Below are 15,413 nucleotides of genomic sequence, written 5' to 3'. Positions count from 1 at the left end.
GATTCTTATACAGTTCAAGCAAAATAAGACACCCCAAATACTTGAACAGAAAACTAACAATGAAGAGAAGCAAAAACAGATCACCATTCAAATGACAATCCAAAACTCTTCGCTAGAAATAGCTGAATATTATACATAACCCATCAGAGATGGATATAGCACATAGCACATACAAGATCAGAACTAATACATGCAAATACATTTTTCTTGTCCAAAAAAGAATGGAGGCAATGGTAGAACAAAACCTTAAAAAGGGGAGGAAAAAACAAAAGGGATATCAAGAATACCTCGAATCTAGTGTTATATTGATGAAGAAAGCAGTATAACCTGGCACTGAGAAATGTTGTATATACACAAACCTCTTTCTCCACTTATAAGTTTGTAGTAGAAATATGACCTTGAAGAGATCACCTAAATGAACCATGAAGTGGACCTTAATATCAATCCAATGTTGCAGAGACTAAATCATCAAGTGATATCTGTTGCCATGCTAGAAGTATCTGGAACCAGAAGACTGCGGAGGTGCTGGTGGCAGCCGGTTTGGAGTGCGACGGCTACTAGAGTTCGAACCTGAGTTTATGTCACCATTCTGTGCGGGATCACTAGATCTACTGTAACCATTGGAAGAAGATCTTCTGTAGTCAGCCCGGCCATTAGAAGCAGCATCAAATGCAGATCTCCAGTCATCTCCTCCAGGTGGTCCGCTAGTTTTGGGACTGCTTTCTGCAAGGGTATAAAATATTACAAAACGTCAAGAAAATGGGGAAATGAATTTCTTTCATAACATTGAGAAGTGGCAGACTATCAAACAACCAACTTTAAAATCACCGAATGACCAAGAAAATGAGAACGCCAAATTAATTTATTCAGTTATTTGCTAACAAATGAATGGATGTGTACTCATTCTTCAATCATTTGGCTGGGTTCAGGCGTACAGCCAATACATAAAAGTACTTAGAGAAAGTGGTTCTTGTAGCATTCAACTCCAATAATTTTCCGCAGAGATGTTCGGGTGAATGAATGCAGGAAGAAATTTTCTTAGTTAAACGTTGACCAGAAGGAATCACTTAAGAATCTTCCTGCGTAAAGAACTGTCTGGTTGAATTTTTGGCAAATTTTCTTTGTTAAACTTCAACGAGAAGAGTCGCCCTATGAATGACTCTTCCGGTACCAAAATTGCGTGGGTTGGCTACTGATGTTGTTAAATTGACTAGAAGATCACCCTAAGATTTTTCCATGACGTACAACATTGAACAAAAAGTTGTGTGGGCTGAATGCTAGAAGAAACTTCATTTCTTAGAGCTTGACTAGAATGAATCAACAACACCCTATGATTCTTTCAGTTCAATAAATTTTGTAGAATGAATCCTCTGGAAGAAACAAAATAACGACAAGTTGCCTAATCAGGAGAAACAAAATAATGTTGTTTCTTTACCAGTTCTACATAAATCAAGACAGATCAACATCAAACCTAACAACATAACCTAGTCCAACGGTGGGCAGCAGAACATGCATACAAATAGTGAAAGCAGGAACTAATGACTAAGATTACCTGGACTACCATCGGACCAACTAGCAGCAGATGCTTGATTATCATGAATGCTGAGCTGGCGTGTCAGTTTGGAAAGGAGAGAGGATTGTTTTTGATAGCGTTCTCGCCTCCGTTTTACATTATGATCCTCCTGAAGAAGCTCCTCAATCTTTGCAGAGCTTTGGGCACTGTTCAGCATGAGCATATAATAAGTTGGATTTCTACCAAAATAACTTTTTTTCAAACCTTATTGATAAAGATCTTTCAATCAACGGTCAACACATTATAATGAAAATATTTCTAAAAAGACAATACCAACAAAGCAAGTCTCATACCAACATGAAAGCTGAACTCTACCTGATCGAGCTATATAATTGATTTAGCATGTCTTCCTTTGCCTTCTCAACTTGACAAAGTACAACAGCCTGCATATTGAACAACTCACTAATGAATATTCAAATCAACAAGTCACTAATGAAATAAACTTGTTGGAGAGAATGATATAAACTAGATGGGATGATAATTAGAAACGCAATCTTCAACCTAGCCAAACAATTCAAAACTTACCTTGGGAACATTAGCAGCCAAACTATTCAACACTGCTTCAACATAACCACGAACCTCTTGAGACATCCACCGCAGCTCTTCTTCAGGATCAGCAGGTTTTCGAGCCATAGTATCCTAATAAAAGTGGATAAATTCTTTAATGTTAATTGAAAACCACAATAAAAAACAAGTAAAAGAAATTTGAAGTGCATGAGAAGTGGTTAGTTTCGACATATTCTCACAACGAAATTAGCTTCGTTAAAATTTTAGAAACAAATGGAACTGTAAAATAAAGCTACAAGAAAAGAGGGCATAGATGTATCCTATGCACATTCCAACCAGTAAACACAAATCCCCATGAATGTAGACCAATTATCTAAATGTGAGTGTATGTCAAAATTAGAGGAAAGCTAGACAATAATAGGTTTCAATGACATACTAGAGAACCATCAGATAGACTCTGCCGCATAGTAAGACCACCTTCGGAGGATACACCTCTCATCTGTCCTCCTTTGGACGGTTGAATGACATTGCGTATCTTGTTTATCCATTCCACCTTGTCCGCAGCACTCTCCGCCTTCAAGACAACAGCACTATGAACTGAAGAACATGGCACAATTGAGTTAGCAAACAGGTTTTCAACATGGAGTTATCAAATTTGGAACATTTATAAACTAATACTACGACATTTAAAAGATCAAAAACCTTATGTAACCTTACCTTTTAAAACGGTTTTATATGGAACCTTGCTGGTAATCTTAAACACAAGACTTGATACTTTTCCAGAATCGGGCCCATTAGCCTTTTTATCCTTTGAACTCTTTGGAGGTGGAGACTCTTCCTCATCTGTAGCTTCTTCAATATTACAATCCTGTAAATATATTCAGAAGTCAATGTGGCCATTCAGATAACCAACAGGAATATATGACAGAATCATTGTTAAACTTCAAGACGATTCCAGTACATCTTATTGTCTTAAATGATTGTCTTGAGAATGTACGGAAAAAAACTTGAAGAAAAATAAAAACCCATAATTATATGTGATTTTTTGTTTTCCTTTTTGTAAGAAACTGCGTTTTCATGAACAAGCATCAGCAAAAAGAGTTGGAACGTAACTACAGAAATAGATGAAGCTCATAATTATAAAAAGACGTTGTGGGGAGTTGTCCCCATACTGAGATCAGGAAAAACATAATGCTCTACCTCTAAAGTAATGACACCACGAAAGTGTCTCTCTTCTTGCTTCTTGGTGTATCCAAGCTGCACAATGAGGATAGAATAGAAGTAAATAAAGGTATCGACACATGTTGCCTAATACAAATAAAAATATAGGTAAATAGAGACAAATGAAACCAGAATGTACAAACATCTCCCCAGGTCAACGCATGAAGATGGCATGGCTGAAATGCTTAAGCGAACTTATTTACCCAACCTTCAGATGTAATATTAACATACACGTCTTATATGCTCAAAGAACAGTGAAGCTACTATGAGATACTCGGCAGTTATGTAATGGGTATATGATCACCAAGCATGAATTAATAATCACCAGAAATATGCCTATAACCTACTCAGATTTTTCCTTCTCAATATAGGAAACTAATACTGAGGGATGACAGGCTGGAACGCACGTGAAAAGAACAAATGGTATACCATCTAACTCACTAAGTACTGAGGGATCAGGAACCACCCATTTCTATTGACCATTAGAGTAGAATTCCACAAAATTTTACATACCTTTCCAGTCTTCGCATTCAAAACAAACCATCGCCTGCTCCATCCATTAGTTTTTGCACTTTTCTTTAACAAGAAACCTACAAAATGAACAAAATTTCAAAAATAAACCTGGAAGTGTAATAGTTTCCTTAAAGTTTACTTCAAAACAATTTTCTTTACATGTAACCATTGAACTCAAACTACGATGTAAGCCATCATACAGACTTCCAACTTTATAACAGTAGTCAGCTTTAAAATTGCAGAGATAGATACAGACAGTTTGACATGAGTACAATGCAGCCTGGATGTGCTGACAAATAATCATTGAAATTGAAAAACATAAAACGAAAAAATACAAACAGCTTAATGCTTCGTGGTGGAGTCATAACTTTCAGTAGCAAATTCTTTCGTAACTTCCCTTTCTCTCTGATTGTTAATGATTGGAAGGCCTTTTGTAAGTAGCTCTTTGGGTGGGGGTTCTCTCTTCCCCAGCCCTTAGGATGACTTTCCTTTCCTTTCTTTGAATTTAGTCTGACGGTTTTTTCAAAAAATTATAATAAAATGTATAGTAGAGTAACATATATTAAATGTTCAGCCTTTCTACACGTTCAAAATGACAGCATTAAACGGACTTCCAAACCAATAAACATATGTAAACGGATCAATATATTATAAATAATAACAAAGGGTTAAAAACAAAATCCAAAAACCAAATGTGTCTTCGATTATATGCATAACAATTATTCCATTGGCCTAGCCCAAAGCTAATCATTGATTTAGGTTCTTTTTTTTCCTCTTTAATCCGGGTGTCCAAGCATCACTAAGTGTCAAAAAAACAAAGTTACAGAAGAGTCAAGAATATAGTTTGAGTGTCCAACTTGATCCAAAGCCCAACAACTGCCAAGCTCGTGGATGACATCCAAAATAAAACTGCCATTCACATGTAACGGACTAATTGTGTTGCATGTGCATTATTGGATGCTGTATATTCAAGAGTCTGAACACGTTTCAGCTTGGGGGACTTGCCAGAATACTAACTCCAAACAAATCAGAACCAAGTTTACAAATCTCTACACAGTTCATTCAACACCAGATTTGAGAGAGAGAAAATAGCGACAGATGATTAAGGGTCTCATATTAATTTAAAAGGCCAGAAAGAGTCTTCTAAAACAAAATTTAAAATGCCTTCATAAACAGCTGAAAGTTAAAACCCAGTAATAGCATTCCCTTTTTTTATAAATAAAATAATATTGCGTGCATACCAGCTGTTATCTCTCCATCAGCACCTGCTGTCTTCAAACCCGAACCCTCCTGCACTTCCTTATCTTCTTTACTAGGTTTTTCTTTCATTGATTTCAAGCTTCCCCCAGCTTGCTGACTATTTGTTTGAGGACTACTTGCCTAGGGGACAAAAACTATGCAAGTGAGAAAGTCAAACAAAAATGAGAGTCAGCAGCCCTGCATTAACTCAAATGACTCACCCTGTTCGTCACCGCTTGTTCAGCCTCTTGCCCTTTTTTTGATGATTTAGTCTTCACTTCCTCTTCCCGGCGTTGTCTTTCCATCCTAAGATGAGAATGAGAAAGTGATCTCATATACAACCAATTTTACTATTGAAATTTAAAATTTTTGGGACCAAAAATTGTATAGTATAATTATGCATGGGTGGTGAGTGGGTGTGGGAGGATTTTTATTGGAATGTACAGGACATTCAAGATCTTACAATTTCACACAGACAAAATAATTAATACAGCAATAGGCTCCAAAAGGACACGCCGCAGAAAAAGTAAGCACACATTAGCAATATCAAATTTCATCATGCGTGTAGGATCCCCCCCCCCCCCCCCCCCCCCCCCCCCCCCCCCCCCCCCCCCCCCCCCCCCCCCCCCCCCCCCCCCCCCCCCCCCCCCCCCCCCCCCCCCCCCCCCCCCCCCCCCCCCCCCCCCCCCCCCCCCCCCCCCCCCCCCCCCCCCCCCCTCTCTCTCTCTCTCTCACAGTAGCCAATTTCATACCCCAAAAGATTTTCCTAAGCTTACCTTCTTTGTACAAGACGTATAAAGTGTTGTGGTGGGACAAATGCTCGCTCCATATCAACTAATGCCACAACCATCTTTTTTGATTCATTTTTAAACCCATCCAGGGCAGCACTTGCAATGGCCACAACCTAGAAAAATAATCGGTTTTAGAGGGTTGGCAACAGCTATTTAGAGCTCCCTTACAAGAGACATTATTTTTGAAAGAACAAGAAAACCTTTATGAAGAACTACAGCTTATAGTATAAAAACTTAAGCAGGAAAAAAAAAAAAGTTAAGATGCAAACTACAAAAGAAAACAAAATAAAGTTGTAAACTATGAAAAGCTAAAAGTAAAAACGATGTAATCAAGAAAAAAGTAAAAAGCCACTCACCTCTCTTTTGAATGGTGGATATCTTCCAAGACCTGGGGTGCCATTAGCAGCAGCAGAAACAATATCTATCAAAACTCTATGCACCTATATTTTTGTCAAACCAGAGACATCATGATTTCATTAACAATACGAAGAAAAAAATTAAACGATCCTTCTGCTTGTTTAAGGAGTTTGAGAAATTATGAGGCTAAGAGTAAAAATATCATTGTTATTCCAAATTCTATACTTTTGGCCTTCTAAATGGTCTCCTCGGACTATTTATTTAACTTTTTGTAATTATTCCCTATTTTTCCTAATAATTTAGATTGAAGAGCCTCTTCAAAATCACTTCTGGTTTTGAAGTATATGAGGATGACACATATTTTCCATTTTTCTGTGGTAACAAAATTTAAGCAAAACAAACTAAACTGATAAGCTAAGGCTCAAATTCTAAAAGAGATCTCAAAAAAACAAAAAAATATTCCATGATGAATTTAGTGCTCCAAAATTTAAGAAGCTGAACATTTCATGCCCTTATGCTTATCTTTACCTCATCAACACAGAGACGTGATGGTTCTTTTGCAAGCTCCAAAACACCTTTTATTAAAGATCTCAAACCCTTCTCAGGTGATATAAGATAAGGCTGATAACCATCAGCTTCTAATACAATCTGTAACAACGAAGTGTCTGTCAAGAATGAATCTACAGCCTAATAAATCATAAACTACTAAAAAAAAAATAAATAATAATAGTTAAACATACCCTCTTCACATTATTAATATCGAAGTGTCTGTCTAAAGGCAATTGCTTAATTCGATTTGGAAAACTACCCTCAAAGCTAGCAACAATTTTCCAGCCTGCACCCTGATATGCGAGGTAAGAAATGTTAAGACTTAGAAATCAAAACCCTCACTGCAATTAAATTATCAATAAACTCAGATTTTGTCCAAGGGTTAGTTTTTTCTGACTGCAGAAATGCTCAAAATAAAGTCTGACTAGAGAAGTATTGAGGAGAAAAATTATTTCATTATCAATTCATTTCATCAATGTTGATTTTTTTTTTCTTTTTTTTTTTTATGTAAGAAACAATTTCATGGATGTATGAAATTGCAAAAAGGATGCATAGTCCATGAATATTACAAAAAAGCTTTTCCAATTGGTTAATAGGGAGGGATAACTATATGAAGCAAAGAGATTTGACAATTTACACCAAGAGGTTCATCATAATCATCTTTCTAACTTATCCAAGTATTTTCCATGCATATCAAGAGAACTCCCTTGCTAATGAAGATTTCACAGTTCGTACAAATTGTTTTGTATCATCCTTCAAAAGGAAATTAGCCAGGATCATCAAACATACAAACACGAAAGAAATCAATTTTTACAATCAGGACTTGAAAGACTCTCCCAGCCCAATCGCCACCTGTGCGGCTGTATTCTCAAAGAGCTTGAGTTCGATTCCTGAGCTAAGCAATTATGCTTGTTTATATATATATGTAAACTATTGGGACTTTATGTTCTCCTTAGGAAGAAAACTACATGCTCTACAAGTGCTAATCACCATCAAAGTGAGTTTAAAAAACAGAAAATAGAAAAATAAGAAATACAAGAGAAAACAGAGAGGGGGGATTAACAAAAATAATAATAATAATAAAACTTAAATTATTAGAATTTCTTTTTATATATGCACAGAAGAAAACTCTATCCTGCTCAACACAATTTTATGTAGAAAGATTACAGAATAAATACTGTGGCAACTTTAAAAACGAAGGATACCAACTTGTCGTGCAGGAAAAGAACCATGAAAAAAGTATATAAATAAAATAGAAGACCTACCTCACCAGAGCCTATGTGCTGGAGAAACTTATCTTCAAACTCACGGCAAAGTTCCAAAGCTAGAGCTCTAGTCCCCTCGACACCATTGACCATTTGCTCACCAAGCCTAACTAACTCATCCTGAACTATTTGCGACTTCCCTTGTAACCTTTAATAAAGTAAAATACAAAAATCAATAAGATGTTAATTTCCTCCCACGTATTAAAAATACGTATTTTATCCATTTAAAATCCTGTCAGATAAATCTGCCACTCGGAAACCACAAATATGGCAGACTCCATTCTTGTCAACAGACCCTCATTCAACTCAAAAATAGAATTCAACATCGAACACCTAAGACTAGTCTTCCATAATTTTTTTACATAGGATATATTGTGAGAAATAGGTTATCTATTTGTTAATACAAAAACTTTCCCCGAGTACAATAGAAATTACTGGGGGCAAAAAAAAAAAAAAAAAAAAAAAAAAAGCACAGCAATTTGTAAATAAAGGTTTTCTTGTAAAACTTGGGAAAACAGTTACCCGGAGAGAAGATTAGGAAGCCGGACTTTCATTCGTTTGCGGATCTGTTGGGACAATGCATCAACTAAAGCTAGCCTACCTAGCTTACTTTGAGGGGCACCAGGTAGTATAGTTTTTAAACTTTCACTCTCTGCTTTCCATGCAGTCTCCATGGAATTCTCGGAGCCAACAGATCCAGACTGTGCAGTAACTATCGAAACCGATTGACCAATTATAGCAACCCATGGGATATCTGAGGCTCGTGCTGGCCCTTGATTTAACAGGAGAGCTTGCACTGCAGCAAGAGACTTCTGGTCTGAAGAAGCTTGGTCAATTTTGCTAATTACACCAATGGTTCTGGTACCTATATTGAGGATAATTTTCAAATTTAATCACCTAATGCAGTTGAAAAGAAAGAATAGACAATGCATAATTCGAAATCTGACATAAAATTGAAATTTCAGCATTGAAAATTATCCCTATGAACTTAACAAAGCAAAACATGAAAGAAGAAACAAGAATCCATGATAAATGATAGTGGTGGTGAACATAAAAGACAAAACCCAGTAATTAGAACTTATTCCCCAGGTTTACAAATAACATTACACCAAACTTAAAATAGAAATGTGACGATGACTGTGAAACAAATTACCATCTGCATCAAATTCCTTCGCAGTTCGTAGGGCTCGAGATGAAGCAATTTCAGGAGCCTGGACAGCTGGTACTATAACTAGCAAAATTGCATCATTGTGTTCAGCATATTCACTAACCTATGCAAAAACCATCAAAATATAATTACTTATACCATTCATAACAGTTTATAAACAATACCAAACTATCACTTGGTTAAGAAAAAAATACACAAACCATCTATATGGATAATGGATTCAGATATTGTCTAAAAGCATTCATCCAAAAAAGAAACGCTAATTCATAAATCTTTTAATCAAGTATATGAGCCAGTCCATGAACAACTACTTACCACAGAATCATCCATTGCCCGTTGATCAAGCCCAGGTAAATCAATCAACTTCAGTGGAGGTGCTGAAATGAAATTTTGTACATGAAAATCTAAGAAACAATAGAAAATAACTGAATGAAATAGATAAAATTAGCTGATAATTAATTTTTATAAAGAAAAATATCAATGTTGTAAGAGCCTGACATAAAATCCTATCTATATAGAGAGCAGCAGGTTTTAGTTTTTTTTGTCTTGGACATGCTTTGAATACATTTTAATGAACTGGCTTCATTGCCTTTACAGACTAAAGATTTCCTTGCACAGCAGTTATTCGCCTAAACAACTTAAGTAGCTGAGTAATGACAAATTGAATTACAGAGCATCCAATGGACATGCAAATTAACTAACTCCCAATATCATTTTTCTAGAGCAAATACAAGACTTTCTTTATTATCGACCAGAAAAAGAATGTGTAATACTGGCATTCCCTATATATTCCTGGATAATCGTATTTATCAATCTTCAAAACACTTCATTTTACAAAATTCTATGTTGGTTAGATTATCAACGTTTCAGTGTTTCAATGTAAGAACAAGATTAGTTTTAAAATAACCAACTGCATTCCAGAGCACATGTTGGGGACATAAACAAGCTCAAATCCAACATCAACATGCTTTTTTTCCATATGCAAATAAATGATAAACAGTACGATATATATGTATGCTTATTAGAAAAACATTAATACAATTAAGAACTGAAAGGAAGAAAGTTTCCCACTCCACTATTAGAAGAACACTAACCATGACGTGATCCCAGTGAGCTAAAACAAAAAGAACTTCACATGTGGAAGCTAGAAGTAGGAAAAGTGCATTAAGAAGCTACCAGATAATTACATACGAGATTAACCAATTCACACAATATGTACAATAAATATTTGATTACGAGATCTTCGTGTATGCAAAGGGATGAAGCATAAAAAAGAATGAAAAAAATACCGGATATGTGATTGTTATAGTAAGCTATTCCAATAACAGTTTTTACCACCAATAACACACTCAGTTCACACATTTTAAAATCTTCAGAAGTTACACTTTTAAAAGAATTATACTGAAGGATTACATATTAAATTATAAACTATTTATAAGAAAAAATGAAGACTTCTACTCCATACTACAAAGGCCAAATGAACGAATTAACCTGTACTTGTGCGAAGCTTTAGATATATTTCATCTCGGCCCTTTCCTGAAGAACCCTTGCTCAACCTGTCCTGCAAAGAATGTCGCAAAGCACCTAAAGAACAATTGGAGTTAGTGTTGACATTTAATACAGGAGTTCAGCTAAATAACCATTAATATCTGAAACATTATCGCCTCTTACACTAAAAGTATAGTATAGGTCATATATAACCAAAAGCTTACAAAAGAAAAGTTGGTAAAAGCCATTCTACAACCAAGGGCAGATCCACACATTTAAAGTTCTCACACACAGAAAAAAAAAAAAAAATGTACAGTATGATTTAGAACACAAGGGCATCTAGTAAAGTTACTAACTTGCAGAAACCTGCTGAGATTTATTATCAATCTGCAGAACAATTGATTTACTACTCAAAGAACCATCCCTCTGCAAATCAATGCTAATTGGAGCTCGTGTAGCGCCATTTTCACCAGTTGGCTGAGTATAGAATAGAAAACAAATTACACATAAGAATAGGGTATTCATACAATTGTTCTGTAGATCCAAAGAGAGAAGGAAAGAAGGAAAGAGATAACCAAGTAAAATTCAACTTACCAGAACAGGATGCCCAATTAAACTATTCAAGGCTGCAGACTTGCCGGCACCCTGAGAAAGTTTATCAAAGAAATAAAATTATTATAGATATCTTCATAAAATAAGCACATCTACAATAAGAAGAAACAAATAAATAACTAGGCCAGATGCATTGCATTTTTTCAATCAAGGTAAATTTTCAAGCAGCTAGTCATGATTTACGAGCATATGTACTTCAAAATTCTATACTCAACATGCATTCACAGTTTTGAGAAAACTAAGAATAAAAATATCAATAGGGTTGGAATTTCCTGCATCATAACTTTTTGATTGATGGACAAAAAAACAAACACAGCTTCAAAAGCACAACATCGAAAAGTGAGAACTGCATTCATAAAATGTAAACATAGCAAAAAAATTCCATCATAATTGGCAAGAGCTAGAGGCTTTTGTCAAGATTTCCGATTTTGACAAGAAATAAGAACTCAGTGAATTGTGAAGCAGACAATCAATACGAACTGAATATCACAACCAATACAGAATTGTCGGCTGAAAAAAAGCTTACGTTTTTCGCGAAATTCAACTCCACTGCAAACCATGATTAATAAAAAAAACCCAAATTGTACAAGTTTGATCATACTGTAGAGTTTTCACAGCCAACCAAACTCTTGCAATGTCAGGACAGATCTAAATAAATAATCCATCGCACCGTACTCCAGATATTACTGTCACACTACAAGCAGTAAGTCTTAGTTACAACGGTCAATCCATGAAACACGCCTTCCAAATCGCGCAACAACAATTTGCTAATTAGCAAAAGAATTAATTCAGCAACGTGTCCCATCACAAGGGAGCTTCGTAATTTTCTTCTACTGCAACTAAAAATTCAAAATGTTTTCACATCTTTCCATTTCTAGAATGTTCCAACAAGTTGGGAGATCCATATAGACACAAAGATCTGCCGCTTAAGACTAACAGTTCAAAAACTTAAATCTAGAAACACGTCTCCAAGACAAAGCACACAGAACGAAACTGATCCAACATTCAAAGCCAAGTAACAAAATACAGAAAAAGAAAGAAACGGCTAACTCACAACATTACCCAACGCAACAACGTTGAGAAAAGTCGTAGCCCTACGAGAAGAACCGCCAGAGGTAGAATTGTCGTCAACATCTTCATCGGCAAGCAAAGCAGCCGCTTGGCGCATCGATTCGGACAACTCACCCAACTCCTCGATCGCGTCCATTGAATCTATAGAAAGCTAGTGAAGATCAAGGATCTAAAACACGGAAAAACCGAAGTGAAGTAATCAGGAGCAAAGAGATGAGAGTAGAAATTCAAAGTGGAGGTAGACAAAGAGATCGATTAGAGAACAGTTGAAGAGAGATCTAGGAGAAGGTAGAGGTGTCTCTGTGAAAGATTTTCGAAGTTGAAGGAACAAAGTAGCTGTGAAGTTGAATGTTTGGGAAGACGAGGGTTACAAGAACGAAGGAGAAGAGGAAGAAAGTTCCCCTTTCTCTCTCTAAAAGACTCCGTTTCTCTCTCTCTCTCTCTCTCTCTCTCTCTCTCTCTCTCTCTCTCACCGTCGCTGTTCTGTGCGTTTTGAAATGGTAATTGAAACTGATTACTTAGCCTTCTTGCTCTGACGTCATATTTGAATTTTTTTTTTATATATTTTTAAATAAAGTTATTGTGTAGTTATTTCGGCGGTGGGTGCTCTCCCACCTTGATTTTTTTTTTTTTTTTTTTTTTTTTTTATCCAACAAAAATATAACTTAACTGTTAATTTAACACAAAATTAAATTAAAATAAAAATAAGTGTTAATGGACTTGATTGGAAGACTTTGAGCCTTCTAACATCCTAAAGAGATGTTGTAATTGATTTGTGGAGGGAAAAGGTAGGACACAAATTGCCTCCTTAATTTCTTTTTGAATTCAAAATTTAAACTTTTCTTAGTTGTTGCTGCTTTAATTTGCTCGGGTGAAGTCTTGTATGATTGCCTTCTTGTCTGGATATGAAGGGTACAAGAAGTGAGGGAGAAGCTTCTAGCTCAATACTGTTTTAGTCGAGCTTTTTTTTCGGGAATACACTGTTTTATATGGAAAGAAGTTTTTGTTCGAGAGTCAATGGACTAGGTAGTTGATCCCGAGCCTTGGTTAATCAAATTCAAACGTTTTTAGGTTTGTGTTGGAGAGGTGAAGGAGCAAAGGCACTTTATCCTGGGATATTATTGTTGGATTGATCCCGCTGGCGATTCCTACATCTCTTATGTCTATATGGGGTCCTTCATACAAGTTTGTTGCTAGGAGTCCCTAATGTAGAATATTTCATCAATAGAAGTTTACTCACTAACCTGGCTCTTCGATCAATGATGTACAACTTCCTCTTAGTTGCAGATGCTCATGCTTTGATTCTCAAACTCTAGCCTAAATTCTCAATGAAATTAGAATACGGAGACCAACTAAGCATCATTAGCTTGGTTAGTCTTTATCTGACCAAGGACCTAATACGACATATGCTCATCAAACAATGTTTTCTATTCTTGATAGGTTTGCTGGCACACTAAGTCTATCCTAGGAGTAGTACACAGTGAAGGTATGGTCCAAATTCAAGATGAATTTTGCTAAACTCAAGACTACCCTTTTGAAAAACCATGTTAAATTGTTAAAGGGGCAATGTCCCAAGTTAGGTGAGGAGCGTGTGCACATAACATTATGCTTTTGCAGTTTGAAGTTTGATGTATCTTATGCTTATATATATTGTTCTAGATACTGCTTTGAACATGTATTTTTTGTATTCTCTATATTCTCTATAATTATACATGCTAGAAGTCATCAATATATACATCTAACTGATATTTGTCTTTGTATTTTTTTTTTTCTTCATGTTCTTCCTTTTAAGATCGATTATATGAGTTTGCAGATCCTAATAGGATTTTGGTTCTTGGGTTCATAAACATAGGTTCTTAAATGTTGGATTATGAGCTCATTAACTTGGTTAGTCTGTTGTCTAGCCCTAGTTTATGCACATGTATGATCTCTCTTTCTTAAACGTGTTTAGGGGGAGTGGATCCATTCAACTATTCATTTCCACTCCATATACAATGCATACACACTAGTCCTAATCTTAAAACACACTTACTAAAAGACCTACTAGGTTTGATCGGTAAATAATATGAACCTGAAAAAATTTATGCATTTGATTCAGACTAATTTAGATTTAGCTTTTAATGTCCCAAATATTTCCCAACATCTCCTATGACAAGGTCTTATTGTTCCATGCTTGAGATTCCGTTAGGATTTGACTTCTATCAACCTTGACAATCTCCTTTTTCACCTATAACAAAGTATGAGTTTGACATCCTCCAAAGTTAGGGCATCCCACCTTGGTGATGAAAATATATGATCATGATGTATCAAGTACCAGGAAGTCTATGATGACTTAAGGCCTAAAGCGAGTATAAGTAGAGTAGCACCTAGAAGCTCTGGGCATCATGGCTCATATAAAATTCTAAATCATTTAGGGTTTATTCAAACCAGGAAAAGTCGGGAAAAGTCAGGAAAAGTCATAAAGACATTGTAGGGGTATTGGATCATTTTACTCATATCTTTGATTTATGTCCTAAACATTCTCCTATGTCCATCAATCTTGCATGCAATGATCTATCCTAAATCCTAAACCCTAAACCCTAAACCTCCACTATGAGGCCATCATTTGTACTAGAGGTGTTTTACCGAGTAAAAAAAATACATACAAAAGCAATTGTGGTGTGACCTATCCTCTCATTAAAACATTTAATGGCTTGAACTCTGCTTTCTCGTCTGAAAAAAAAATTGATGTGTAGTATTCTCTTTACACAACTCAAGTACCACACATGGACCCACCAAGCGGGAATATACATACCCCCTGGCCCAACCCTTTAGCTAATGCATGCTCACGTGTTGGAGCCATAGAGGGAAAAGAGCCCTCATAATATCATGACATACATATATATCGCAATGTACACTCATTATAATGGGGAAGTATTATGATACATGTGACATAAAAAAATGCATAAGGTCTCAATAGCTTTTAATCATGACATAAACATGACGTTCATGAATGCATATGTGGCTTGACAATATTACATAATGCTAATGTGATCTTGATAACATAGTGTGCATGTTAT

The 15,413-nt window shown here is 35.9% G+C and overlaps 1 protein-coding gene across 2 annotated transcripts; it reads right to left on the bottom strand.

The window, feature by feature from the left end:
- Positions 1–66: 66 nt before the first annotated feature.
- On the bottom strand, positions 67–12,806 carry LOC111471934 (dynamin-2A-like). Of its 2 annotated transcripts, XM_023117606.1 has the most exons (22): positions 12,338–12,806; positions 11,266–11,316; positions 11,028–11,148; positions 10,675–10,767; positions 9,499–9,560; positions 9,169–9,286; positions 8,538–8,880; positions 8,016–8,163; positions 6,942–7,043; positions 6,730–6,849; positions 6,201–6,284; positions 5,830–5,957; positions 5,275–5,359; positions 5,056–5,194; positions 3,815–3,891; positions 3,281–3,337; positions 2,798–2,948; positions 2,517–2,677; positions 2,099–2,212; positions 1,889–1,956; positions 1,553–1,719; positions 67–723 (listed from the first exon to the last, which is right to left on the bottom strand). In XM_023117606.1, exons 1-22 carry the CDS (start codon positions 12,488–12,490, stop codon positions 491–493), a joined length of 2,775 nt encoding a protein of 924 aa, XP_022973374.1. In that variant the 5' UTR covers positions 12,491–12,806; the 3' UTR covers positions 67–490. The 2 variants fall into 2 exon arrangements, with proteins under 2 accessions (XP_022973374.1, XP_022973375.1); XM_023117607.1 differs by lacking the exons at positions 11,028–11,148; positions 11,266–11,316; positions 12,338–12,806 and having other exon boundaries at positions 9,169–9,281; positions 10,675–10,759.
- Positions 12,807–15,413: the final 2,607 nt, after the last annotated feature.

Source organism: Cucurbita maxima, unplaced genomic scaffold, assembly GCF_002738345.1.
Source record: "Cucurbita maxima cultivar Rimu unplaced genomic scaffold, Cmax_1.0 Cma_Scf00061, whole genome shotgun sequence".
NCBI classification, from domain to species: Eukaryota; Viridiplantae; Streptophyta; class Magnoliopsida; order Cucurbitales; family Cucurbitaceae; genus Cucurbita; species Cucurbita maxima.
Note: the sequence above shows the minus strand (reverse complement) of the source record. Positions and strands in the feature narration are given on the sequence as shown.

What these genes read in the sequence shown, in the direction of transcription:
- LOC111471934 (XM_023117606.1), bottom strand. Translation starts at nt 12,490, where the DNA reads ATGGACGCGATCGAGGAGTTGGGTGAGTTGTCCGAATCGATGCGCCAA. An exon ending in TAATTGGGCATCCTGTTCTG is followed by an intron (nt 11,149 to 11,265) that starts GTAAGTTGAATT and finishes TTCTATACTCAG; the next exon opens with CCAACTGGTGAAAATGGCGC. An exon ending in GTCTATCTGATGGTTCTCTA is followed by an intron (nt 2,213 to 2,516) that starts GTATGTCATTGA and finishes CACTTTTATTAG; the next exon opens with GATACTATGGCTCGAAAACC.